The sequence below is a fragment of the Aspergillus welwitschiae genome (genome assembly GCF_003344945.1).
Source record: "Aspergillus welwitschiae strain CBS 139.54b unplaced genomic scaffold BDQ94scaffold_25, whole genome shotgun sequence".
Taxonomy (NCBI): domain Eukaryota; kingdom Fungi; phylum Ascomycota; class Eurotiomycetes; order Eurotiales; family Aspergillaceae; genus Aspergillus; species Aspergillus welwitschiae.
This window is the reverse complement of record NW_020798719.1, coordinates 142,478-168,066: the sequence shown is the minus strand read 5'-3', so window position 1 is coordinate 168,066 and position 25,589 is coordinate 142,478. Positions and strand designations below refer to the sequence as shown.

Sequence of the window (25,589 nt, the reverse complement as noted above, 5' to 3'; positions counted from 1 at the left end):
GTGATAGGACCAGATACCCTTGTCACGGGGTATACCCGACGCTAAGAGGACTAGAAGATTGAAGCACTACACAGAGTATTTTTGAGATTGTCGGCAGAGCTGTTGTTCAGCGACAGCTGTTGGGCATCGTGCATAAGCCAGCATCTCCGTCGACTAGCGAAGGTCAGCAATAATCCCTGCCTCCACTCTCGGTATGATCCACACACGGGCCAAATTGACCATCTTGTCGCACTGTAGTCTGTGTCGAAATCTTCTTAGCTAGGGGGATGCCATAGATGTGGATGGAGGGCGGTGTCACTGTTGAGAGCTCAGTAACGGTGACCACAGGCAACATGTTAGTGCAGCCCGGGACCATCAGCTCCCAATTTAGGCTCGTCACTTGTTTTTTTTCGAGAAACTCAGCTGAGGTGAAACGTTTGATTTGCTAGGTGGAACAATTTTCCAGTATGCCTGACACTTTGCCCTGCCGCAAAAAAATTCTGTCCGAGTCTAGAATCGAGCCCCGGCGAACACATCGCCTATATGTCAGCCGCTATTATGCGTCGGCCATGCGGGGTATATACTTAGCCTGTGACCACCGATTTAATTAATCGTCTAAGCTCAGGATTTCTCATGCCTAGGAATCTTTGTATGTGCTGGCAAGAGATTTGCTAGGTTGCTTGCCTGTCTGTTGCAGAGGTTGAACAGGCCGCACTACAAGGAAGTGGGAAGACGTGAGTACCCGGTGACCCCCTTCAGCTCCCACTATCAAACTCGAATGGCTTCTGCACTGTATAATTCTCTCTACAAGTTTCTAAGTCACCAGTGGGATATTGACCATGTCAATCTTCTATTTCACCCTCCTCTCACCGCTGCCGGTCCAATTTAGACTCCATCTCCATAGTACAAAATAGAACCCCATCATTTTGTTTACAAGGTATGTGGCCTGTGCATAAGCAGTTGCCCCGTACGAGAACCGCAAGCATGTGCATAACACGGGCCTTTCTCTTATCTGCAGATATCCACTGTCGTCTCGCTCTACTTCATGTTTCTTCTCTTCTATTTCTCACGGGTGCGCATCGCAGGTGGACAGTTACCAAGATTCCTGCTTTTGTCAATCTCGCCACGCCAAACATGTAGAGTGGCTTGTAATCGGTACTCCAGCAATCTCATAGCGTAAGCCACATCTTCTTCTCGACATTGATGTACGGCGGCGGAAGCCCCGAGTAATCCTTTTCTTGCCCCGGTGCAGCAATGACTGGCGTCTTGGTTCCCGGTGCGGTCTCGAAGAACAGACCTCCAGGTCTGTTGGTCCTGTTCCTCTCCCAATATTGAGAACCTGCTGTGCCGAGGCGCTTATTTTCCGATCATCGAGAATTAGCGGAGAAAGAAGTCGCTTGCCTATCTTAGATGCTCGATGGTCTCTTGGCAAGAGACCGTTCTCTGCATTTAGTCTGTCACCAGCTGATCTTCCAGATACTGCAAACGGTCTAGACCAATCGCGAAATCACGCAAACAATTTCCGACCCATGACAAAGCCGCGTAAGAATTCTCGGTTAAGGTCTGTCTTTGAAGCTGAGGGGCGACACGACGATCAGGATCAAACACGGCTGCATCAGAAATCCTGGGAGGTCCGCTCGCCCGGCAGCACACCATCATGCGAAAAGAATATGTCTGGATGGAGGCAAGGACAGAGCCAATCTGTTCTCAGCCGGATGGGATCACTTTTCGTAGGATTTGAAGATGCCCTCCGGAGTAGATGGAAAATTGCATATGGGCTGGTTAGATAAGATCTCGGCTGTAGCACTATTTATGGGCAGCTGCAGATTCTCTCTACTAGAGTATGCATTGTGTCGGATGTCAAAGCCAGCCAGTCAGAAGGGAAAGAAAAATATTCTGCTTGGGTTTTAGATGAAGCTGCGCATAGAAAGTAAGACCCTTCGGGTAAGTACTTCCGAGGCGGACACCTTCGCATCGGTTTAATATCCAAAAGTGATGAAATGCCCCTCATTCGTCTACACCGATACAGTATTGGCGCATTATCCACCACACCAATCAACTAAACAAATGTAGCACCGGACGTGTACTCGACGACACGAGTCATGTTCTGAGACCGATCCACACATGCTTGCTACTTATGTCAACAAATAGTAATAACCGACGCATTCCGTGGTTATCGTAAGGGAGGCAGTACCTATCACTGAATTGATTATCAGATAAATATAAAGTAAAAAGCGTATTCTAGTTCAGTGGATTATAGGATGAGAAAAGAACCAATCATGCTTCAGCATCTTTGTAGGTACCTTTGCAACGGGGCAACCCTACAAGGAACAGCGCCCGACATTCCGCATGTTCCGTGTTTGCCGCGCTTCCAAGCCTAAAGTTAATCAGGAATATGCCTGCATAGAAGCTGAAAAGGTTCTAAGTGTGCTCGCTCAGGACCTTACCTGAGTTTTTGTATCTACAGCCTGTGTTCTAACTATAGGAATATGCTTCTAACAGATACAGAGTGGAGTTCCTCATATTGGATCTTGGAGTTCTTCAAGGAATTATATGTCAAAGACACCATATATACCTATGTAGATACGTGATTTTCTAGAAGCCACGTAGCTCCGACTGGTGCTATACTTCCATTAGCTCCATTCCTAGTAGCGCTCCTAGGTAGCCTGCTGACTGGGGATACACGGTCGTGGGTACTAAGTAGACAAATGGGTACGGGCTCTGGACTTTACCGAGCGGTCCGGGCGCTCAGACGCCCGCCGAAAGTGACAGCTGGCTGGCTTGTTAGTGCTAAGCAGGGACTGAGTGACCGGAGAGGGCGATCTCGAACTCCTCAAACGACATGGAACTATCATGAGACGACGTTGAGACATTTAGTTCTTCCTGGAGCGTTGCGGAGCGAGAAGACCATTTGATGCACAGGCAAGAAGATTCGGATACTGATATATGGTGGGGTAGTCCGTGTGCGTACATAGAATGACAGGAAGAACAACCTTGGTTCTTGTAGCCTTCGACCATAATGCACTCAGGAGAAAGGGCACTGAGCAGAGTTCTTGCTCGCGCGGTCTGTTGGGAAGATTTGGGCTTTCAGCAATAAGCATGACTTTGTATTCTCATGGATCTCACCTGTCCCCCAGGGTAACAGTCAGATTTTCCTAGCAGATAAAGCTGCTCATTTTCTCGCAACTGACTCTTCCTAAACAACAGCTACTCTTGATAATTACTACGAAGTAGCTAGAATGATATTATGGAGGAGCATCCATTTCTTTGACTAATGAGCAGGTTCGCTAGACAATACAGAATATCATGTTTCATCTTCACCTTGTCATCAATGAGCATACAAGTCTGCGAAGACAAATCATTGGCATCGTTAGATTGATGTTGACTGTTTGTTTTTCCAGGTTTCATTATCTGCTACAAGATCAAGGTGAAGTTAGGCAGCCTTAATTGAACGTTCGGACCCCATTGTTCTCAAAACGGCCCGCCTTGTTGAGGGTCTGCAGCTGATGGACTTGATTGGCAAGTAAATCAGGACATTGTCTGTTTGACTACTAAGTGAAGCGTGGGAAACTTGATCGAGATAGTATTAGGTCACGCGGCGCGCCCGGAGACGGGACCGGGTCCGTAAGTATGAGCGAGTCGATTCTTGATGGCTTCTGTGACAAGCAAACCAGAGGCATCGACCTCGAAATCAAGTCCATTGTGAAATTTAATGCTGAGACATGTTTGCAATTTCTCGAATGCTATCGAAGAATCTTACATACAGTTCTAGTAAGCTCAAACTGTCAATGCGATTTCCAATGGAGCTTGATACTTCTTTTCTTATACAGGTAGCCCTATGCGTGTAACAATGGTTCTAATACGCTAGAAAAGCCTCCAGTACGGCCTACGTTAATCTGTATTCTATTCTTAGTTTGTAGAGGAATCTATTTCCGGGACAGTCTTTTCCACATATTACTTAAGAAAACATCAGCCCCAGGTGTATTTACTGACCCGCTTCTCCTCAATAATCTGAACTCTCTTCATCACCTTACCTTGACTCCAAATAATGCTAACCGAAGCCACAATGGCTAATACATACAGATGAGAGAGGAACTGGGCTAATCTGGAACTCACGCGTTGATGAACTATGGCCGCACAGGAGGCTGATAATCTGCTGTGTGAAAAGCTCAGCGGCATTTAAGCTACTCGACTTTCCTAGAGGCCTGAACATTCAGAATACGTTTACATCCCGACATGTGCTCGCTGGATGATTGATACGTGTCACATGGCAGATGGGGGACTGCGCATTGAGCTACCAATCAGTTTTGACATGGTGTAAGACCACTTGTGCAAATAACTCTGGCAGGCAACTTCGCCATAATCTGCTTTGACAGGACAATACTCCAAACATGGCATGCGTGGTCCGCATTCAAGTAGCGACTCACCGCTAATGGGAATAGGTCAAAGGCCGCATATTGTGAGTGAATGAAGATATATTCCACAACATGAAAACACAAACATGCGACAAGGTCTGAGAATCTCCTTACACTCGACATTTACAACCAGAACCATGGTCGTGACTCTATTCAGGACATTGACAATGATCTCCTAATAACGGAACTGCTAGGGTCGATTTGCTTTATTTCTCAGATGGCTGCAAATCCAACCACGGTAGATCATCGTGCCAAGGTAGCTCAATTGACTAGGCTGGTTCGGACTAGCCTGGGAAGGTTTGGGGTTCCGAAATCGAAGACCAGCAGCCAGAGTTACACAGCACACAAGGATTGTGATACCCAATTTGCTAACAGAGTTGCTGCAGGCTATTTAGTTCCCGATACTTCCATTCAACGTCCAGCTCGCATGGCACCGCTGTTGTTATCCTTTTGCTCTATAGAATGAGCGACCATCTGGCTGCGGGAGTCTCCACTCCGACGGGTATCACAGCCGCTGACCTCAACGAAGGGGGACGTGCGCGATCAAGGGCGTTATGAACTTTATGCAAGGAACTGGGCACACATGGACTATCATAATATGAACTCGTGGACGCCAGCCGCCCTTATCACGCGAGATATGCTAGCAAGATAGCTAAGGGGCATGAGCTTTTTCTGGGTGGAAAATCCGGGGCAAGAAGGTTGGACTCCATCGGGGTGATATCTTTCCCGCGAACTAACTACTAGGCATAGGGAATAATTACTAATTACGAGAATACTTTCCAGGAGTGTTATAGGATGAAGGTTCGAGAGTGGACGGGGCTGAAGAAGAAGAAAATGGAAGGGAAAAACAAGAGGTTAGAAGAAAAAAAAACAAGAAGAAAAAAAAAAAAAAATCAAACCACACAGAACCAAGGAAGAACCACCACCGACGCGGGCGATGCCGATAGAGCCGAAGCTCCTCCCAGCAAATGACTTCCGGGCACCGGTTGCGGCCAATGACCGAGTCGCCCTCGCGAGCGTCGCATTGCAAATTAATTTCAATGACGATGATCCAGCAACTCTGCATCACTTGGACTCTGCACCATCCCAGACACTTGAGTCATCCGCGGCTGTTTAGTTCGAATTAATTCTTGGCCAGGACGCCCTGGAGCTGGACTAGTTGGACTATTGCCTGAGCAGAGCGGCCTTCTTCCAATCATCCCTCACGGCGGCTTTTCCTCGATCCGCGCCTTACCGATTTTCTCCTTCAACTCCCAACTCAACTCTTACTTCATCCTCCCCTGGTGCCTTAGTTGCTTTCTGCTTGCTCTCCTTCTCTTCTTCTTAATCTCCGCTACTTGTGTTCTCTCTTGCATTGACCCCGCTTCTGTATTTCTCAGCAACTGTCTGTTTAGCTCTCAAGCCTTCTCCGGCTTCCGATCTTCTCGCGTCGGTCCTTTCCCCCCATAGCCCAATCTTAACGAATTCCACCTCGATAATACAAACCCCCTTCACGGCCGACTATTGAGACGCGGAGACGCTCCAGTGCAATTAGGGTCTTATCGGCCAGTTAACTCGGAGCAAAGGAATCTGCGTCACTCCACTGCGATTGCTCAGCACGATATCCGACCGAGGCAGCGGAAAGGAAAGCGCTGAGCACTCGACAACGTATAGCGCAGGGAAGCCACGGCCCTTCCAGTTTGCGAATCCTCTAGCGTTATTCGACAATGGCGACCGAAATACAGTCGTTCTACACCCCCTCGACCTCCACACACATCTCCTCGCATGCGCCGGCTGCAGTGGATGAGCTGATCAACAAATACTCTTCTACCATGACAAACTGTCCTGGTTCCAGCCAGTTGTCCATGAAGCAACCCCGTCGCAACATCCTGCAGCGATCTGTCGACCGTATTCGGCTGGAATACTACCGCTACGAGGTTACATTCGGACTCTATGTGATGACACCAGGAGAAAAGCTGGTGGCCAACACCTTTGTGATGGTCGTCCTGTCCTTGCTGTTCTGGGCACTGCTTGTTTATTTCCCCGCGCTGCTGTACCAGAAGCTCAGCCGTCTCGTATGGCTGTTGACTGGGCATAGTAGCGAGGAAATGGGTGCAGCCTTGGGCATACTCGACTCGCACGTTAACTCGATATCCACCCCCTCCAGCTGAGGGAATCACCTGGCTATTGGTTAAGCGTAACTGCCTGACCAACATTATGACTATATATATTTTTTTTTCGCTCTTGGTTTGGTCTGCTTCTTTTTTGGGTATAAAGCAACAGGGTCTGTCATGATGGTAAGTAATCACTGATTTGAGTTACACAGTGCGTTGTGCAGCTGACGATTGGAGGTTGGGATAGACCCTGTTGTACTCCGTACATTCGATTCGTATGATGGCGTTGCCGTGGCGTTTCCGGGACTACTATGATCAACCTTAGCGCGTCGCTGCGCACAGACTTAATGAACTGAACGGAAAGGCATCGATTTTTTTTTTAATGCGAACACGCGGACCAAGCGTGTAGGACGGCAAGTAATGTGGCATTCCACTCCGATAGAGACGGGAGCATCCGACCCTTCAGCCCTGGGTTGGAAATTCTCGGGTTTGGATTCCTTTTTTACCTCCTTGGCTTGTATAATCAGTCGATCAAGACAGCAGGGTCGGAATACGATGTCTCCCAGGTCGGATTCCACACGCAAATCGATGTACAGATGAACCTCGTGTGGGTTAGGCGAATGGTATTGTTAAATGTCTAGTAATGCTTAATGTCAAATATGAACTCGTGTATGATTGGTCTGCAGCAAGGGATGTGATTCCCTACTTAGTCAGTGTACTCCGTAGGTAATTGTGTCAGGAAGCATGCGTGGACACGAGCATCGGATCCGACTGATGAACCGGGAACATGTTGACAAGGCTGGAAGGGGGTCGTCGGTCAAGAGCGCACACGCTGCTGCACATGCGATGGTAGAAGTGGAGAGAGGAGTACGCCAACGATGACCAGCCACAACATGCCCAGCCCTGCCTTTAAATCGTGGTGGGGGGCAACACCGCCATGATGCAACGGACCACTGCTGTGCCATAGCCTCAAAGCCATTCACGGTCGCGGGACGTTGCGTGGCCTGCGGGAACACCCAAATCGACGCTCACAATGAATGGATCCGCGTTGCTCAGTCATCGGGGAGTGTTTTCCATCCGGACTGGCGGCTGACGACGAAGTTTCTTGGAGATCAGCGCCCAAAAATAGTCGCCCGCCCAGACTGAAAACCGCCTGCCTAAACTTCAAGCGTCCTGCGTCTTTCTTCCCCATCTTTATCTCACCGGCTTTTCGTTCATTTGTCCTTCTCCTCACAGTGTTTGTTTATTCCCCGTTGTGGTGAAGTGGGTGGAAGAATCTCTCGTTACTTTTCCCTGAATCTCACTGGGGTTCCTTCGTTTCGTCGATCGTTGGGGGCCATTTGCCGCAATTCAAAGTCGGTTCCGGGTCAGGGGCATTCTCTGATTGATCGTTTCAGCCCTGCTTGTTGCCCGCCAAACGTGCCGTCGTCATCTCTGCGAGACGACCGACCCCTGTCAACAAACCAACCTCTGCTTTGCAGAAGAAAACACAAATTATTCCTGTACACTTCGCAACTACTACCACTCGCCAGCGAAAAGCTCTACCGGACAATCGCTTGCCCTCGGTCATTACAACGACCTGATTGACACGGCCTCCCTGCCTGCGCCTTTCGCCGGCCCGGCTGTCCATTCAATATGGCAGCCAACAGCTACTACCATGGCGGTTACAGCAGCAACCCGCCTACCTATGAGCAAGCTAATCCTCACTTCGATCCCATTCCGACCCCAGGCCATCCTGACTTCCACACACATCCTTACGAGCCCACGGCAGCCGACCCTCAACTCCACCACAGTCAACAATCTCTCGGTTCCGACCAAGCATATGCGGCCGGTGGAAGACTGAATGAGGAACCCTACTCTGAGAATATCCCGCTGAAGAGCAATCAATATGCAAATGGATCTCCGCCGCCGAACTGGATGCACCAACCCACTCATTATTCGCCCACGCCCGAAGATATCGAACCGCCGGTCGCTCCGACAGCGCGGAGGAACAGGAACAGGAAGAAGGGGTTTTTCAAAAAGAAGATTCCGTGGGTAACGTATACGTTTACGTTGGTCCAGATCATCGTGTTCATTGTGGAACTGGTGAAGAATGGTATGTCAGGTCGGCAAAAAGGTCCCTTGGAATCCATCTGACAACTCTGCAGCTCAATTTACAGGCTCTCCTATCGAGACGAAACCATCATTCAACGTAATGATCGGACCATCCCCGTACGTACAAATCTACATGGGGTCGCGGTACACACCATGCATGAAGAACGTCCCTGGCATCCAGAACGCCAACGAAACAGTTCTCTTCCCTTGCCCGAACGCTACCGCGTCGGTGGCTGAGTGCACGCTATCTGAGGCGTGCGGCTTCAGCGGTGTACCGAATCCTCACCCGCACGGATCGCTTGACGACAAACCGGAACCCAACCAATGGTTTCGGTTCATTATTCCCATGTTCATCCACACTGGATTTGTCCATATCGGCTTCAACTTGATCGTGCAAATGACCATGGGAGTTGACATGGAGCGGATGATCGGCTGGTGGAGGTATTTCGTGGTTTATGTGGCCAGTGGAATCTGGGGCTTTGTTTTGGGCGGCAACTATGCCGGGCAGGGCGAAGCGTCGTGCGGCTGCTCCGGTGCTCTGTTCGGTATTCTCGCTCTATTCATCTTGGATCTCCTCTATACATGGAAGGACCGTCCTTCTCCTTGGGTGGAGATGATCATTATGATCCTAGGTATTGCGGTGTCCTTCGTGTTGGGGCTTTTGCCGGGATTGGATAATTTTGCCCACATTGGAGGCTTCATCATGGGACTGGCTCTGGGCTTGTGTCTTCTTCGGTCACCTAACGCGCTGCGCGAGCGGATTGGCTTGGCGCGGAATCCGTACGTTGCCATGAGCGGCGGGGCCGGCACTCCCACGCCCGATGACAACCAGAAGGTGAATACTGGGCCCAGCCTGGTTGATTTCCTAAAAGGACGTCGGACTCGCACCGGAGCAGGCGCCAGCAACAACAAGTTGAACCCAGTGAACTTCTTCCGGGGCCGGAAGCCGTTATGGTGGGCATGGTGGCTGGTGCGCGCGGGTGCCTTGGTCGCGGTGCTCGTCGGCTTTATTCTCCTGATTGTCGATTTCTACAAGTATCCCAAGTCCAACTGTTCCTGGTGCTACCGATTAAGTTGCCTGGTGAGTAACGCAATGCTGGTGGATCACGCTTATGCTAACTGTATCGCAGCCTGTCAATGGATGGTGTGAAGAAGGCCAATTGACGACAACGAAGACATCCTGAGCGACTACATTCCGAACTATTTTATTTCTTCACTGTGTTATACTGAATGGTATATGGTTTGGTCTGGTTTCTTAAGGGATATCCTGTCGCAAATGCGGTTATCATATATCGAGGCAGTACATCAAGCGGCGTTTGGGATACTTGTATCTGGTGCTGTAGTTTGCACCAGCGACTCATGTTTATACCATAGTACGGGACGGAAATCCCAATGATAAATGATTATGATTGAGTGATTGTGAAGAGTAAGTAGTAGTCAGTAGTTACTAGGCATCTGTTTCATAAACAACCAACAGGTGCCGAGCCACAATCTAAATATAGGCGCATGTGATCGGCAAACCGTGGCTGTGCGATACGGTACATGTAACGTAAGAATAATGTGGTGCCTCAGATCGCCAGATCCATCAAGTCCCATTCCTTCCCTCCACTTCCGCTCTTCCCCGTCATCTCTCATTCCCACTTTACTCCTTTCTGGACTCGTTTATAGTAGACTGTATCATCCAACTGCTATACATTCGAGTTGTCACTGCTGCGCTGCTGACATCCCACCCCTGTATATTCGGTTATCGCCATGATTTGAATCGTCGCTCGCAACGTGGATGTCATCTCGCTGATACTCCATACTCCATCTGACCATGGCAACACTGGCAGCCTCACCTCCATCCTCGCCTTCGTGGCCGAAAAGACGGCCGCGGGCCTGGGCTCTCCGCATTGAACGCTACTGCTGCACGGCAGCATCATTCTTCCCTCTGGCATTTGTCTACAGCCTAACGACATGGGCCGTCTGGGTCGAGGCCAGTGTTGGCTTCAAGCCATCTGAAAGTGCTTGGATCGGTGTGTAATCGTGGTTTCACCGTCCGTTCATACATTTGCTTACTGAGTCGTGATGTGAACCAGGTATCCCAAGTTCCCTCCTCGGAATCATCCTCTACATCTGCCTCAACGCATGCTACACGGTCGCCGTCTTCACCGACCCCGGATCCCCCCTCACTCCCAGCGGCCGCGGTCGACATGAATATAGTGCACTCCCAGTGACCGAATTACCACAATATACCGCCTACACCGTGAGTTCGACCGGTGGATCCCGATTCTGCAAGAAATGCCAGTGCCCGAAACCGGATCGGGCGCACCACTGCTCGACATGCAAGCGCTGCGTGCTGAAGATGGATCACCACTGTCCGTGGCTGGCGACCTGCGTCGGACTGTACAACTACAAAGCATTCCTGCTGTTCTTGATATATACGTCGATCTTCTGCTGGGTGGATTTCATCGTCGCGGCACTGTGGATATGGACGGAGATGCTGGACGATAGTAAATATATCGATGTGGATAAAATGTTGCCGATCAACGTGGTGTTGCTGGCGGTGCTCGGTGGCATTATTGGCCTGGTACTGTCGGGTTTCACAGTCTGGCATATCAGCCTGGCTTTGCGGGGAATTACGACGATCGAATGCCTGGAGAAGACGCGGTATGTGTCACCGTTGCGGAAAGCGCTGGATCGCCACCGCTACGAAAATGTGCTGGGCAGCGAAGGGGGCGACCGAGAAGGATTCGGTCACCGGCTGCAGGACTACGGAGGGCAGATCCTCGACGCCCACGCGAATGCGATCCCGGGAGTGACGCGGGCGGAAGAGGGTGAGGAGCCAACGCCTCCACCCAGTGTGTCACCATCCGGGATGCGGATGTCACCAGCACAGCAGGCATTGTCGCGATCATATGCCGAGATGGAGCGCCAGCGTGAGCACGACCGATATCAGAACTATCTGGATGAGGAAGACAGCGAGAAAATGCCGCACGCATTTGACTTGGGATGGCGGCGCAATCTACGACACTTGTTCGGGGACCGCCCGCTGCTATGGCCGGTGCCGGTGTGTACGACGACAGGCGATGGCTGGCACTGGGAGCCGAGTGCGAAGTTCATGGAGGCGCGCGATCGCGTGCGGCAGCGACGGGAGCGGGAGGCGGCGGAGCAACAGCAATACCAGCGGGAACTGTACCAGCGGAATATGAACAATGGCCATGCCTGGGGTGCATCTGCTGCTGCAGCCAACTGGACGCCGAACCAGCCGCTGGATGTGGTGCGCGATCCGGAGCGGCCGAACACGGGGGTGTCGATGAAGACACTAGCGCCGATGTCACCACGGCTGCGGGGGCAAGACAGCGAGGGAGAGATGAGCGAAGAGGAGATGCACGGACGAGAAGATGAATGGCGGAGCTGGGATTGATGTATACCAGTGTATACTAGGATGAATAATGTTTAAATGCGGTAGAACTATTATGAATGCTATATACTACGGAGTCCAATGGTATGGTAGCGACACCTGATTAATAAGGCAGGTAAACGTCAGGCCAACTGGCCTATCCGCATCTCCACCTTATCTATATCTCCGACTACTACATCACATCATCACATCATCTCCAACCAAACACCTCACCACCAATACCTCACTCATTACAACTTACCAACCACATACTAAGACAAACACCCACATCACCAAACACCCTCGGGTGAAACCCTCAAAGACATGTCCCCCTCAACCCGCCGCCTCCTCAAAGAATCCGCCGACCTACAAACCAACCCATCACCCTACTTCCACGCCGCGCCCGTCTCCGAATCCAACCTCTTCGACTGGCACTTCACACTCCTGGGCCCACCGCCCCCCTCTCCCTACGCAGGGGGCATCTACCACGGCCGCATCACTCTCCCGCCCACCTACCCGCTCCGCCCACCCAGCTTCCGGTTCCTGACGCCTTCGGGACGGTTCGAAGTCAACCGCGAGATCTGTCTCAGTATATCGGGCCATCATGAGGAGACGTGGCAGCCTGCATGGGGGATCCGGACGGCGTTGATTGCGCTGAGGAGTTTCATGGATGGGGATGCGAAGGGCCAGGTGGGTGGGTTGGATGTTGGGGAAGAGGTGAGGAGGGCGTATGCGAGGAGTAGTAGGGGGTGGAGGTGTGAGGGGTGTGAGGGGAGTAGGGGGAGAGAGAATGAGGAGGTTATGAGGGAGTGGTGGGGGGTTTGTAGAGAGGCTGGGGTGCGGGTGGAGGGGGAGGATTTCGGAGGGGAGTTTGGGGTGGATGAGGAGGAGCAGAAGGGGGATGAGAAGAAGAAGAAGAAGGAGGAGGAGGGTGTGGATGAGGCTGCGGCTGCAGGTGCGGATGCAGCTGTGACTGCAGCTACGGATACACCTCGTGTGCAGCAAGATCCTCCATCTCAACCACAACCACAACCACAGCCTCAACAACAGCTTCAACAACATACCCCTCCAGCAACAAGACCCTCAGTGCCAGCTGCACCAGCAACTACATCCCAAGACACTCCCTGGCTTGACCGAGCCATCGTTGGCGTCATAATCGCCCTGGTCGCCATGATCCTGCGACGTCTGACGCGCGACATGGACTTGGAGTGATCCATCCTTTTTCTCTGCTTATACTTGCGATCAATATGAAGCAATGGTGTTTGGCGTTGGATGATATCTATACAAGTACCCTGGGTCAAGGTTTAATGGTTATGGTTGTGTAAATTAGATTGTTATGTTATCTATGGTTATGTGATGGTCGATATGAGGTAATCTCAGTCATTTTATCGATTAGAATGTTCGCGGTGGTGAAGGGTGTAAGTGTGGTAGTGGTAGGCTTGGGATGGAAGCATTCAAGGGGTTTGTCCTGTTCAAATGCTATCTATCTGTGGGATGACTGTGTGTGTGGATAGTGATAGAGCGATATGGAGAGATAATTCAGGGTATTTTCTGGTGTGTGTGTTATCTGTAGACAAGCCTTGGGTCTGATATACTAGTAGAAGGTGGTAAGGGACATGAAAATTTGTGTCTCAAATTAAACTCGACTCATCAAGTCGTGAGCTACTACACCGCTATAGCATAGCAGTCATTTAAATTGGAATCATGCTACTCAAATGTACATCATCAAATATCCCCCAATACCATCCACCACCATTCTCGTACTACCCACCCCGATTGCCGTGTCGCCACACCCACCCCCTCCATCCACTCCAACAGCAGCTGCACCTCCCACTCGCCCATCGTCGGCTTCAACATCCCCGCTATCACACTCGCATTGATCCCCGGCCGCGTCGCTACGCATCCTACTACCGCCGCCAACGCCATGTCCCACAGCACCCGGACAAACGACCCGTGGATGTCGTACCACAGCGGTATCTTCGCCGGCAGCTGCGTGGCCGCATCGATGCCCTGTGGACGCGGTGGTACAAGGCTCCTCATCTTCTCTTGGATAGGGTTGCCGTACACATACGACTTGGCCGGACGCACCTCCATCGAGAACCGCAGCTTGTCCTTGTCGATCTGCCGCGTCAGGTAGCCCCCGTCCGTAAGTCCGTACTTCTCGCGCGGCACATCGCGCGGGTGAAGCACCACACGACCCGTGGCAAATAGGTTGATCACTACAAGCATGTCGCCGTCTTCCGCGTTGTAGTCGATGTCCATGTATCCTTGTTTGCGCAGTGTCGGATCTAGTATCTCGGTCTTGAACCGCTGCGCCCGCCGCAGCTCGGTACTTTCGATGACCCGCCGCCGGCCCAGTGCCAACAGGAAGTATTCTGTCACGTCGTAGTTGCGGCCTGGAGTAATGCGACCTCGGTTGCCCATAGAGAGCGCTCGTTCTGTTACCAGAGACTGCAACGCCTGCTGCACCACGTGCTCTCCAAAGACTTCCAGCGCCTGTCGCGCCTCGGCCGGGCGATACTTCTCCTCTGGTGTCACCACGTTGGCCCGCACCCAGGTCTTGACCACCTCCAAGCGTGACAGCTCCGCGCTCCGCGGTTGAGGCCGATTGGATTTCTCTGGCAAAGGAGCAGCGAACGGGACACCAGCGATCAGGGCGCGCTTGCGGCCCATGGTAATTGACTGGTTGGTTTGGTACAGTTCATCTATTGGCACGAGCGCCTCCTCCCTTAGTTCAAAGACGCTGTCAAACTGTTCTCGCGTGGCAGGCAAATCGGGGAGCTTCTCGGACTTGGGTGCATCTAGTTTCGTGTTCGCCCACTCAATAACCCCCTTCCAGTCGTACCCTTCCAGGTTGTCGTAGTCAATGGGAGGGACCTGGTCATTAGCATACGCCTCGATGAACCTGTCTTGGAAATCGCCTTGCATCTTGGCGATCTGTAGGCGATATTTTCCAAGAATCCCCCTAGCTCGGTGGATTACAAAGGCTGGGTCCATGTCCGGGAAGCAACAACAGAGAAGGGACCAATCAACCAGACGAGCATCGGAGCCTCCAGCTAAGCTGCGCACAGCAACGATTGCGGCTATGAACTGCTGGACTAGTGTGCGTGGCATCTGTGAGACAAGACGGCTCCGGCGTGTTGGTTGGCGCGGGATGGGCTGGGCCGAGGCAAGCTTATTCCCGTCAGTAGAAATGCTCTCATTCAATTTGGTAAGACGACGGTGCCCAGGCTCCATAGCAGATTCGGACCGTCTTCGCCGCGATTGTGAAGTTTGACGTTCGAGGCGTGCCTTATGTCGAGTAATCATGGGTGTCACTTCTGTAGCTACCTCGCCGGCCTCCTCGTCGACATCGAACCGAATATCGCCTTCGATGCCGGGAGTCTCCATGTTCTGAACAGTCTGGTTGATATAGAACAGATCTGCACTCTTTCGACGAAGCAAATCCTCGTGGCTGAGCTCCCACTTGAGAATAGTATTGTTATCCCGGAAGAACTGGCGTGATCGCGGGTCAGCTTCTCCAGAGTCGTCCATGATTCGTCTCCGCGTCTGGCTGAACAGGTCATCAAGGGAATGCGGTAGGTCATGAGTTTTCTTTCTCCCAACCGCTTTCGCACGGTCTCTGGCAGCTTGTATAGCCGGGATTCCAGCCTCCGTACCAAAAGTTCCAGTGGTGCCATGGAACGTCGACTTCGTATTCATCAGCATCGCATGAGGTGCTATAGTAGACCACAATCGCCTCATCTTGCGCAGTGAAGCCAGCCCTGCCTCCACCTGCTGTCTTTGTCCTCGTCTAGGCCCATCGCCCGCACGTCCCGGTCGGGAGATGGATGTCAATGCGCGTGGATCGTCTTGGTCACCGCGACGACTCAAAGTCATCAGTCGCACGATCTCCGCACCATCTGCTGTCTCATACTCCTCTCCCATACTCAAATGTTGCAACAGTTCGCTTCGCAGCATGTGGCGTCGCCGTTTTTCCACGGCGCGAACCATTGCCGGCTTTTGGTGCAGCTGTACGGTAATACCCCGTTCCACGGGGAGCTGGGAGAGTAGCTTCTCATCTCTGCGTGGCGTACCCCGATTGCCATTCTTCGAGATCTCTGGGTCAATTTCAACATTAGGGGGGAAGTAGTATCGATCTGTGGCCAGCATTTCTTTTTGCATATCCAGAATCATGGGGTCGTCGGGCTTCATGTCAGCCTTATAGATAATCTTCTTTGTTACCATGACGCCCTTCCTGTCTCGCCCACTGAAGGTCAGCTGCCGGACTTTGCCGGCATCAACCATGGTTTTGACGACCGATCTGATTGTGCGCAGATCGGGTATTTCCTTGTGTCGCTTCTTTTGCCAGGCTGTCATGAATGGATACCAGATTTCTGTACCCATAGGATACGCTCCGCCGGCTTGTTCCAGGATATCCATGACGATCGATCTTCGGAGAACAGCGACAGAACCACCTTTCTCTGCAAATATCCTTCGCTTTCTACCAGAAGGCTCAGGTACTTCTGGGGCACCTTTCTTTTTCTGTTCTGTCGCGTCTTCGACCGCGGAGGGCGCAGCTTGTTCAGTCAAGCTTTGTTGAGTCGCGTCGCTGGCCGTGACATTTTCTGAAGATCCATTGGTAACGGCATCCCTCCCAGATGGCCTTTCAGCCGCGGAAGCATCAGGCTCACCTTCAACGGCATCGGCTTTTCCGGTTTCAGCAGCAGTCAAATGGGTGGTTGTACCTTTCTTGTCCCGTAAGGCTCGTCCAGAGCGAGTCCGTTTGGAAGGGGTTCCTAAATCCTCATTGCGAGCGGCGGTTTGACCATTGCTATTTCGAGGGAGTCTCCGGGCCGAAGCATTATCTGACACAGTGCCGCCGTTTGTCTGCGAGGCAACCTCCTCTGGGAGCATAGGCGACACTGCTCTTTTTCTTTTTGTTCGCCTCAAGGGTGACGTCTGCGTGCCTTCAGGTTCACGCTCGAGCAGTTCTGCAGTCGACGAAACATTTTGTGTGTCGCTATTGACTTGCTCAACACGACGGTGCTTTGGCGCACTTTCACCCTCCATTCCATGTTCGGTATCTGACTCGCGCTCATGCAATCTTTTGGAGCCTCTAACAGAAAGAGCTGGAGGAGTAGATTGGGGTAGGAGAGCATCATCATCATCAACTGCAGGAGAGGCCTGAGGCCGTCCGCTGGCCTGCAAACGAGTCTTCCTGGATACAAGTATAGACTCGTCATCCGGCTCGGCCGTCTCTTTCTGGAACCAAGGCAGAGTTGCCAGCTTCGGTGTTTTGAATACAGCGATCCGGCTAATTTTCGGGCGCCCCTGCCTCTTGCCAGCCGGTCGCCGACGTCCACGCGAAGTAATGTACACACCCGGCCCGGCGCGTTCTATGAGTAGGACACTGTACTCCGTCCAAGTATCATCCAAACCAAGAGCCTCAAGCTTTTCCTTTTCAGACATGCCTCGGAAGGCTTCGGGGTCTAGTTGTGACTTTTTTGGACGGCTTTTTACCGGTTTTACAGAGGGCACGTCAGCCATCTCTGTATCAGAGCCATCCTGGCGTTCTATCTTCACCCTAACCGGCGTGGCATAAGGCTGCGCAGTTGAGTCACCAGAACCCCGAATACGTTGATGGATCGTGTATGTTCCATCCTCCAAGCGTGCCGCTACGGCATCGCTGCCGGAAAAGACGTAGTTTGCCGGCTTGACTACCGATATGCACTCCAGCAGTGTAACATTGCCATCCTTCAACAATTCCTTCTTTGGCACAGCGAGGGTGAGCCCATGAGCATCAAGTTGAGGAACAGCATCAACGGGATGAATGTGCGCGTTGCTTGACTTCGCTTTTTTCGCGGAAAATTCAACCGCCTCCCACAGCGCCTCCCCTGAATCGACTAGCTGCTTGAAGTTCATAGCAGTATAATGCACATAGTGAGTGATAGTGCGCTGGAGCGCCGTGTCTCTCACGATAGCCAGATGGCGCAGGTGCGGAGGTTGGGATAGCTGCCAGCATTCTACGAGACGACTCACTGCATTCTCCAAAGGTCTTCTAAAGTAGCCGCCAAAACAGGCTCTCAGGATTCCCTAGGTAGCTTCAGTCAACGTTTGCTCAGGGTCTTTATTACCAGTCATCTGTCAGGTGCTTACCTGATTGGTGATACCGTCGGTTCCTGTTTGATCAACAGTCTCAAAGATCTGATTGTGTATGTTCCTATCTGGCGACCAAGAGGGGAGAATCCGGCCAGCCTCTTCTACTGCTTCGCGCTTCACTAGACCGACTGTGCCGTTGCTATCTGGCTGCAAGGGGCTCTGTGATGTGCCATCTTGCTCCATATCATCCTCAATATCGAGATTATCTTCCTGTTCTAGATTGGAAAGTATGCCGCGACTGAATTCGTTGAACAGTTCGAAATCTCTCTCCGTTGGTTCTCGTATGAGCATGACGCAAGGGTGGAACTTCTTCAAAGTATCGGCATACTGGGACAAAGCTCGAACACGTTTGAGGACGCCGATACGTTCGAACTTCCGAAGCGCACGGGATAAGATCCTCCAGCGCCAGTGATCCTCAAATCCAAGCTTCTGTTTCAGATCATTGCGAGAAATTATCTGGTATTCCTGAAGGATCTGGAAGAGCTGATCAAGGAACTCTTTGAAATCGATCATGTTCTCTTGCTTGGTCGCATTTGAATTCTGGCCAGTCTCCCTGTCTACAGGGGCGTGCTCTGGTGTCAAGAACTTGCGCAAGGTACAAAGACTGGTACGAGTGGACTTGACTTGGATGGCCCGTTTCTCGATGTAACCCTTTTGCTGCAGAACATCCGTACGCTTCGGCACGGAACGTTTGTCCTGGCCACTGACTTTGACTAGTTCTGTCTGCGCAATGCCATTGTGCTTGCGCGATGCAATGATAGAGAGTAGAGCAAACTCCGTGGGGAACACCTTGGTTTCATCCGGTCCGTGACCAGCTACTGCGAGCCAGGTTCGCTCTTTAGACACAAACACCCGGACCGAGTCCGATGCTCCGTTGGCGGTTTGGTCTGTCTCTGCATTGGTTTGACCACGCTTGGCATCTTGGAGGCTGAGATGGTTTCCTTCTCTGTCTTTGCCAACGGATACCTCTGGGTTCTTCGTTAACCAGGACCAGACCTTCTCCTGGAACCGACGGTCCACGGTGTGCTTGCGGCCAGCTGCATCTTGCGCCGCCTTGGCATAGAAAGTATCGGTAAAGGTTAGTATATCGGCAGGAGAAGCGCCTGAAGAAGGTTAGTTGACTAGTCCTAATAGTACTAGAACCAATGCAATTATAACAGATAAAGTTTATGCAGGTATCCAAAGGCAAGGTTCACCGTTGAAAAGACCCGAGCTGGATGTTCCGTCATGGTCCAATCAGACGGATGGCGCATGCAGGGGTTGGCCATGTCGGTGGGGATTTATTCGAGACCGTCACGATCGGAAGAAAATTGGAAAAGACGAGCAACTGACCTTGATCGCCGCAGAGGGCAATCTCCGCAAGGAGAAAATCAATCAAATCGCGTAGACTCGGGGCCATCTTAGGCCATGTCAGCGTCCAGACTGTCTCATTCAAATTTCGACCAACAGGAATTGAGGTCAATCCATCTCCCAGACAACGGGTTGGGGAGCAGAAAATGGAGGAAGATGCAGAGACAGAGGCGCGATTCGAACCAGCGTCGCGGAGGATATGCGACGTTGAAGCCCGAACCCGCCGCGGGGGTGGCGGAAGGCTGTCACGTGAATTATATGCAACACTTATTATGTAATATCGATGTCTATGCCTGTGCCGTGAACTTCAGGTGTGAATTCTTCAGTGGTGCATTCGCTAATGGCTCGGTCACCTGCTGGCAAGAGACTAGAGATCCAAAGCTGGCAGTTTTTGTATAAGCTTCATTTGGAAAGAACCATTGTAGGTAGTGATTATGGGGCGCTATTCTACGTATCTCTCTAGTCTGCCAATGCACATGCTGCACCATAGGTATCACCTGACAGTACTATTAAACAAGCTCATTGTTCTGTCATGAGTGCAGAGGTTCAGATCTACTACAACTAAGATCCTCGAAATCCCAGTCTAGTCCCTAGGATGTTCTCATACCTTTCCAGACAGGCTTCACTACTACCATCCTTGGGCTAGTGTCTTGTGTACCTAGTTGTCCGACTACCCGCTCCAGACTATGCTAGGTTCATCTTTATCCATATTGGATGTGAACTACACTCTGCTGTATGATTGGAAATCGAACCTGCGATCAACCCTTACATGAGATTTACATTAATCTATACCGTGTAACATTCAGTTTTCACAAGGAGTACTACAGACCACGGCCCAGGTTCGCTGCTAGGACCAGCCTCTACCCATGAAACATCTTCATTCTCGTCAGGCCAGTTATATGTCGGTTAGGTTTGCAGGATTGGCTAGACCCGGAAGTAGGTGGTGAGAACACTTGTGCTTAGTTTAGGCAGAGAATATGGATAGGGTAGAAATAATCAGGAAGATGCGTCACAAATCTTGTGTACATCGTAGAAAGTACGGTCCAATGATTTCTGCCACTTAACATGATTGTGGTCGAGCTTAAATCCTATGTCAGAGAGTTTTGACTCAAGAAGATCGGTCCAGTCGTAACGAGAATCGTCTGCAATATCGAGGTTAAACCCCCCACTGCGATACGGCTTAAGAGGAATCCAGAACTTCGGATAGTACCCAGCTGACTCCCAGTCTAGGATAGCCTTCACAGCACCATCGTCTGTGAGGAGAATATTGGTTGGACTAAGGTCAGAATGATAGAAATGAAACTTGTCTCCTATAGGGGGTGCCGGCAGGGTTGATATTTTGTTGAAATACTTCTCAGCTGCGATGCAAGAGAAGGGACCCAATGGTCGGGGTTTCCAGGACGGGTGAGACGCTTCTGGATGCACGGTTAGGAAAGGTTCGAGAACTCCACAGCCTGTTGCAGACTGTAGCTTCTCCGAGGTTTCTTCGGTAAGATCGCGGCAGTATCCCGCAACGGTGCAAGCGACCTCAGCTTTTTGCTCTGCAGTTAGAGACGGCCAGGCACTCGCCAGAGTTTGCCCTTGGATCCGTTGCAAGATTAGGAAGGACCTATTGAGTTTCTCATCGGTCCACGAATAGATCACCTCAGGGATGGGGATATGTGGGAACCTGGATGCGATGAAAGCAAGTGTGTCGCTTTCTCTTCCCACACAATCAGACCATGTCTTGACCTTACAGATCGCCTGTGTCTCGATCTCCCAGACAGCGGATGACAAGCCAGCCTGGTAGATGAGGCCATCGGCTGGCTCCCCTAATGAGTTGGCACTGGTAGTTTCAACTATGTAGAACTGCCCATCACCCTCGTCCCAACTAGCAACTGCAGTATTGGGAATCCCGCTTGTAGTCTTTTTGCAAAGAAACTTAGAGCCCATCTGATATGTATCCGGGCTCAATTTTGAGACAGATGCCTCGATTGGAGGGGAAGGCTTGCTACTTTTATTAGCATAATGTTTTCTCAAGAAGTTCGTGACAGTCGTTACCGGAAGATCATCTTTCAGTGGCGGTAAAGCGTGAAATTAGAATTGGTGAAGAAAGAAAGAAGGTCAGACAAAGGTCAGCTGGATACAAAATATAGCGAAAAGGCGGAGTGAGTATTGTGACATGTTCTGAGAGAAATCATTCATTGTGCGGCAGGGTCCATTGATTAATAGCATGGTGTGCAGCAAGATAGAGTGGACTGTTACACAGTAAGAGGTTTCCGCAGGTCATAGTACTGCTCAGTCATTGCATATTCCGCACGATAACAAGATTCATGGTTAGTAGTGGTAGTACTAAGATCGTGAATAGAACCTACTCAGCTGTATCTTTTTTGATCTTGTGACTTCCATTTCTGCGTTTATTCTCTACGAGTCAGGTGTTTTTGTCACTAAGATTGGCCGGTCAGGTCCGCCAAATTCACGAGTCTTCAATATCTCATAGATTGGATCACTGGTTGACTGGTTGTACCCGAGAGAAATGGGGCTAGTGGGGACTGGGCTGGGAGTGGATCATTTGTTAATCAAGTCCCTTAGGGACCGAAGTCAGGGACTGTGTTCAAACCTCAAGCATTATCATTGCCCTTGCTAAGTGGTATAAGTGATGATCACTGGCTGTAACCTATCCAATGCGCTCCAGTAACTCTTCTGATACTTTTATATTCTGCAAAGCCAGCAAACCATTCTCAACTTGTCTTCTTCTGGCATCCGCGGAACCGCCCCTGGCACAACATTATTATGGAAGACGACCAGACTTCCAGCCGTGGTCCGTGAGTACTGGGAATATGAGGATGTCTGTCCTCTTCCCCTTGGTATATCACAAGAATGAAGAAACAAAGCAACGAGGATGTCTCACCAAACCCTGTGCAGAACCGGTCTGGAGCGCGCGGGATCGACCACTAGCAGCATGACATCACGGCCCGGTTACGTCAGGCATCACGGCCAAAACCAACCCGAATCCGCCGATGGCAAAATACTTCCACAAAAAGCCTTGGGCTCGTTTACGAGGCGTCCCTGCCGTCGTTTCCGGCCTGTCTGGCTTATCTCTCGTCATTCAGATTGACTTCATCTGGGAATTGTCCTTCCTGTTCCTCCCATCCCCATTCCCGTTTCTCCCGTCATGTCTTCCCTTGTCTCTCGAATACTATCACCCTAGACCCGGTCATTGCAGATTGCGTGAGACTGACAGATTAAACTTCGCCCACCCGCACCACGACTGCCAACTCGATGGACGAAGAATCGAGGCCCGCTGCGTGTCCTGAGCCTCCGCCGCTCCCATACTCCTTGCGCTCGAGGAAGAAGTCCATCGCCATCTTCTGGACAATCTTTGTGATTGATACTTTGGCCCAGCCGCTCGTCCTCTACTGGGCGCTCTGGTACGCCACTGATCTTTCGCATAACTTGGGTACGTGAAGATTTGCTTCTGTATCTCATTCTCTCATCACCAACTCATTGATTATCCTATAGTCTTCAGTATTGTGACGGCATCGTTAGGAGGTGTATCGGTATTCGAATACTTCTATCGTCTCTACAACTTGTTCCGGAAAGACTCGCGAGCACGGCCATTGAACGCCAGGAAGGGATGGGTATGCTTTCCGTGGCTACAATTCGCTGGAAGTGGGTGCTGACCGGATGTAGCTGGATTTCTTTCATATCAATTTCACCATCGTCTGGTTGATACTGGCAGTTGAGCTGATTGTGTAGGTGTTTCCATCCATTTGTCTACGGACTATACTGACATCATCACAGAGGAACCGTTCCACAAGAACCATATGGTAAAACCTATTCCTTCCATCTTCTTCGTGTCCTGGCTAACCCTCGTGGTCAATAGTCCGATTAGTCGCCATGGTCCTTCCGACGGTAATGTTCTACTTCGGCAGCATGTATCTGGCACTCGACATCCTTCGTGTTTGTGGTGTTAAAGCACCCTTCCGGATCTCATCAACGCCTAAAGGCTCGACAATGCCGACCGCCCTATATGTTTTGATCGAGGATGTAGTGGCAGTTGATGGAGGTGGTGGTCAGATCTACCGATATGCGCTTCGCACCCGATACCTATCGAGCCCGTACTTCCGGCGTATGCTGTTCCAAATGAACTGTTTCTGGGCTGGAGGATCTATCGTTGTCGCTGCCGCCATTACGGCAATTATATTTACTGTTTCGGAGCCAGTTGCATACACTGTAAGTGATTCCAAGCAACTGTCAACAACTTGGTACTAAGTGATGTGTAGCTAGGATGGTCCTTACCGTTCGCATGGGCTGGCCTCTGGACGTTGGTCACGATACCATGGGTCCAAAGCGACCTTCGGCGCGAGAAAAAGGCTTGGGCAGAAAACCGGGGCCAGGGAGGCATCCCATACACCGATGATCCTGATGCCCCCAGTGGTGGTCGGACCAGGCTTGAGGCGATGCAGGATCATCTGCCAAGTTTCGTGCCTTGGTTCCGAGAAAAGCAGGCTCCCCCGTCTACACCGAGTGATCATTGAACTATGCCCAGATGGCCGCAGAGCCGTTTCAATTCTTCCGGCCGTGACGCTACCAGACCGCTAGCTGAGTGATGAAGACCCAAAAATATGTTATGATGGAATGTTTATGACGGCCTGAGCCACTGTACTATATGCACCGATACCCTGCTTGTTCCCACTGCTTCTTACATTATTGGATATGCTTTTAGCCCCTGTTAAGAGACTGCATAGCATTGACAGACTCATTCTTGTCGATTGCGGCATGTCTCCCAGGGTTGTTGATCTAGCATTGGCATCACTTTCTGCAGCTAGCATAGATAGATTTGATACTTCGTACCAATCCAAACAAGCACTCTGCCTTTCGATCCACTCACAACAGGTGATTAGAGCCGCGCGACAGGTGTTCCTTGCCATGTTCACTCCAAGGGTATGCACAGCACGATCTAGGTATATCGTCCACGTAGTGGTCCACTCAGCGAGTGTCTCATTACAGTGCAAAGTTGCAGCATAATCATCGGCTGCGCACCACTTCGCGTCCGCTTCAACTGGAGTGGCATTATTAATGCCAGCGTCCACACTGATAGTCGGACACGAGCCTCGGCTCCTAAGTCATCGGAATCTGCATTCACTCTCAAGTCCCAGCAGCAGACGATACCAGCGCCTCCAGCAAACCAGGTGGACAGCACCGCTGTATTCACATCACTGAATCAACTCCCAACGTCCTCTCAAGTCGACGGCCTCAACGCGTAAAACCTCACAGGCAACAGCTTGAAATTCTTCGGGAACCCCAATTGCAATTCCGACGCAACAAGCACCAACCCGGCCTCCTTGAACAGAGTCCGAAGCTTCTCATCCGTCCTCGTAACACTACTATCCTCCTCATCAAACATATCCCACCCATTCGGATCCGTCGACTGATTCTCCTTCACGATCATTATCCCCGTCTCCGTCAAGGCCTCCCGACATCGAACAAAGTACTCCCTCAACTGCACATCCGTAAGATGTCCCACGCAGAACTGCGTCCAGATCAAATCGTACTTGTTCTTCTCAGGATACCAATTCTCCAGACCCATTGTGTAGATATCCCCGACAACACCAGTGCGTTTCAGCTCCGAGTTGCGAATCACCTCGGTGAACTTCTCAATGGGCTCGACGGCATCGACGCGCTCGCAGACTTGGCTGAGGAGACCCTCGGTGACGCGACCCACGCCCGCGCCGCAGTCCACGCCGAGAGGGAGCTTCCCCTCCGTCGGGCAATTGGGGATCATACGGCGGACTTTGCCGAAAAAAGTCTTAGATCCTCTGAGATCGATGCGCGTGTACCATGGGTACGAGCCTAGCATGCCCAGCATGGTCTTTGTGTTGGCGGCGACGGAGTTCCAGTAACGGAGGGAGGCGGCATGGTCGATGTGGGAGTCGGGAGGGGCGTCTGTGGGGGTGGCCATGGTGTGTTGCTGCTCTTTGCAGTAATGTAGCACAGCGCAGTGCAGTGCAGCTGTAGAATTAAGCTAGAAGTGAGTAAGTGAGCAAAAGAAATAGAAATCCTGCAAGGGATGTATCCCACCCGATGTTGATGTTGTTGATGCGGGATAAAATTTCCCTTATCGATCGGCTTATCTAATCGGTGCAGAACTAC

At 51.2% G+C, this 25,589-nt stretch overlaps 9 protein-coding genes across 9 annotated transcripts; 5 read left to right on the top strand and 4 right to left on the bottom strand.

Annotated features, from left to right (window-relative positions):
* Positions 1 to 3,658: 3,658 nt before the first annotated feature.
* Positions 3,659 to 4,259, bottom strand: BDQ94DRAFT_147585 (uncharacterized protein). The gene has a single exon (XM_026767045.1). The coding sequence runs from the start codon at positions 4,156 to 4,158 to the stop codon at positions 3,949 to 3,951; it is 210 nt and encodes a 69-aa protein (XP_026624185.1). The 5' UTR covers positions 4,159 to 4,259; the 3' UTR covers positions 3,659 to 3,948.
* Positions 4,260 to 4,501: 242 nt separating this feature from the next.
* BDQ94DRAFT_62474 (uncharacterized protein) lies at positions 4,502 to 4,940 on the top strand. The gene has a single exon (XM_026776201.1). It carries the CDS (start codon positions 4,612 to 4,614, stop codon positions 4,858 to 4,860), a length of 249 nt encoding a protein of 82 aa, XP_026624184.1. The 5' UTR covers positions 4,502 to 4,611; the 3' UTR covers positions 4,861 to 4,940.
* Positions 4,941 to 6,100: 1,160 nt separating this feature from the next.
* On the top strand, positions 6,101 to 6,544 carry BDQ94DRAFT_172271 (serine palmitoyltransferase small subunit family protein; the record flags this gene model as incomplete). Its single annotated transcript, XM_026771925.1, has 1 exon — positions 6,101 to 6,544. The coding sequence occupies one exon, from the start codon at positions 6,101 to 6,103 to the stop codon at positions 6,542 to 6,544; it is 444 nt and encodes a 147-aa protein (XP_026624183.1).
* Positions 6,545 to 8,122: 1,578 nt separating this feature from the next.
* On the top strand, positions 8,123 to 11,987 carry BDQ94DRAFT_160751 (DHHC palmitoyltransferase-domain-containing protein; the record flags this gene model as incomplete). The annotated part of the gene is made up of 5 exons (XM_026769255.1): positions 8,123 to 8,582; positions 8,635 to 9,666; positions 10,084 to 10,130; positions 10,529 to 10,562; positions 10,660 to 11,987. The coding sequence occupies 5 exons, from the start codon at positions 8,123 to 8,125 to the stop codon at positions 11,985 to 11,987; spliced, it is 2,901 nt and encodes a 966-aa protein (XP_026624182.1).
* A 300-nt stretch (positions 11,988 to 12,287) lies between these two features.
* On the top strand, positions 12,288 to 13,175 carry BDQ94DRAFT_172268 (ubiquitin-conjugating enzyme E2; the record flags this gene model as incomplete). The annotated part of the gene is made up of 1 exon (XM_026771924.1): positions 12,288 to 13,175. One exon carries the CDS (start codon positions 12,288 to 12,290, stop codon positions 13,173 to 13,175), a length of 888 nt encoding a protein of 295 aa, XP_026624181.1.
* Positions 13,176 to 13,688: 513 nt separating this feature from the next.
* Positions 13,689 to 19,503, bottom strand: BDQ94DRAFT_172267 (putative TFIIIC transcription initiation factor complex subunits Tfc3; the record flags this gene model as incomplete). Its single annotated transcript, XM_026771923.1, has 3 exons — positions 13,689 to 18,038; positions 18,102 to 19,207; positions 19,437 to 19,503. The coding sequence occupies 3 exons, from the start codon at positions 19,501 to 19,503 to the stop codon at positions 13,689 to 13,691; spliced, it is 5,523 nt and encodes a 1,840-aa protein (XP_026624180.1).
* A 1,059-nt stretch (positions 19,504 to 20,562) lies between these two features.
* On the bottom strand, positions 20,563 to 21,768 carry BDQ94DRAFT_160748 (aminoglycoside phosphotransferase family protein; the record flags this gene model as incomplete). Its single annotated transcript, XM_026769254.1, has 3 exons — positions 20,563 to 20,596; positions 20,632 to 21,440; positions 21,754 to 21,768. The coding sequence occupies 3 exons, from the start codon at positions 21,766 to 21,768 to the stop codon at positions 20,563 to 20,565; spliced, it is 858 nt and encodes a 285-aa protein (XP_026624179.1).
* A 716-nt stretch (positions 21,769 to 22,484) lies between these two features.
* Positions 22,485 to 24,063, top strand: BDQ94DRAFT_62359 (uncharacterized protein). The gene is made up of 6 exons (XM_026776199.1): positions 22,485 to 22,893; positions 22,956 to 23,074; positions 23,127 to 23,188; positions 23,238 to 23,263; positions 23,320 to 23,669; positions 23,720 to 24,063. Exons 1-6 carry the CDS (start codon positions 22,716 to 22,718, stop codon positions 23,972 to 23,974), a joined length of 990 nt encoding a protein of 329 aa, XP_026624178.1. The 5' UTR covers positions 22,485 to 22,715; the 3' UTR covers positions 23,975 to 24,063.
* Positions 24,064 to 24,523: 460 nt separating this feature from the next.
* On the bottom strand, positions 24,524 to 25,498 carry BDQ94DRAFT_62392 (N-terminal protein methyltransferase). Its single transcript, XM_026776200.1, has one exon. It carries the CDS (start codon positions 25,396 to 25,398, stop codon positions 24,679 to 24,681), a length of 720 nt encoding a protein of 239 aa, XP_026624177.1. The 5' UTR covers positions 25,399 to 25,498; the 3' UTR covers positions 24,524 to 24,678.
* Positions 25,499 to 25,589: the final 91 nt, after the last annotated feature.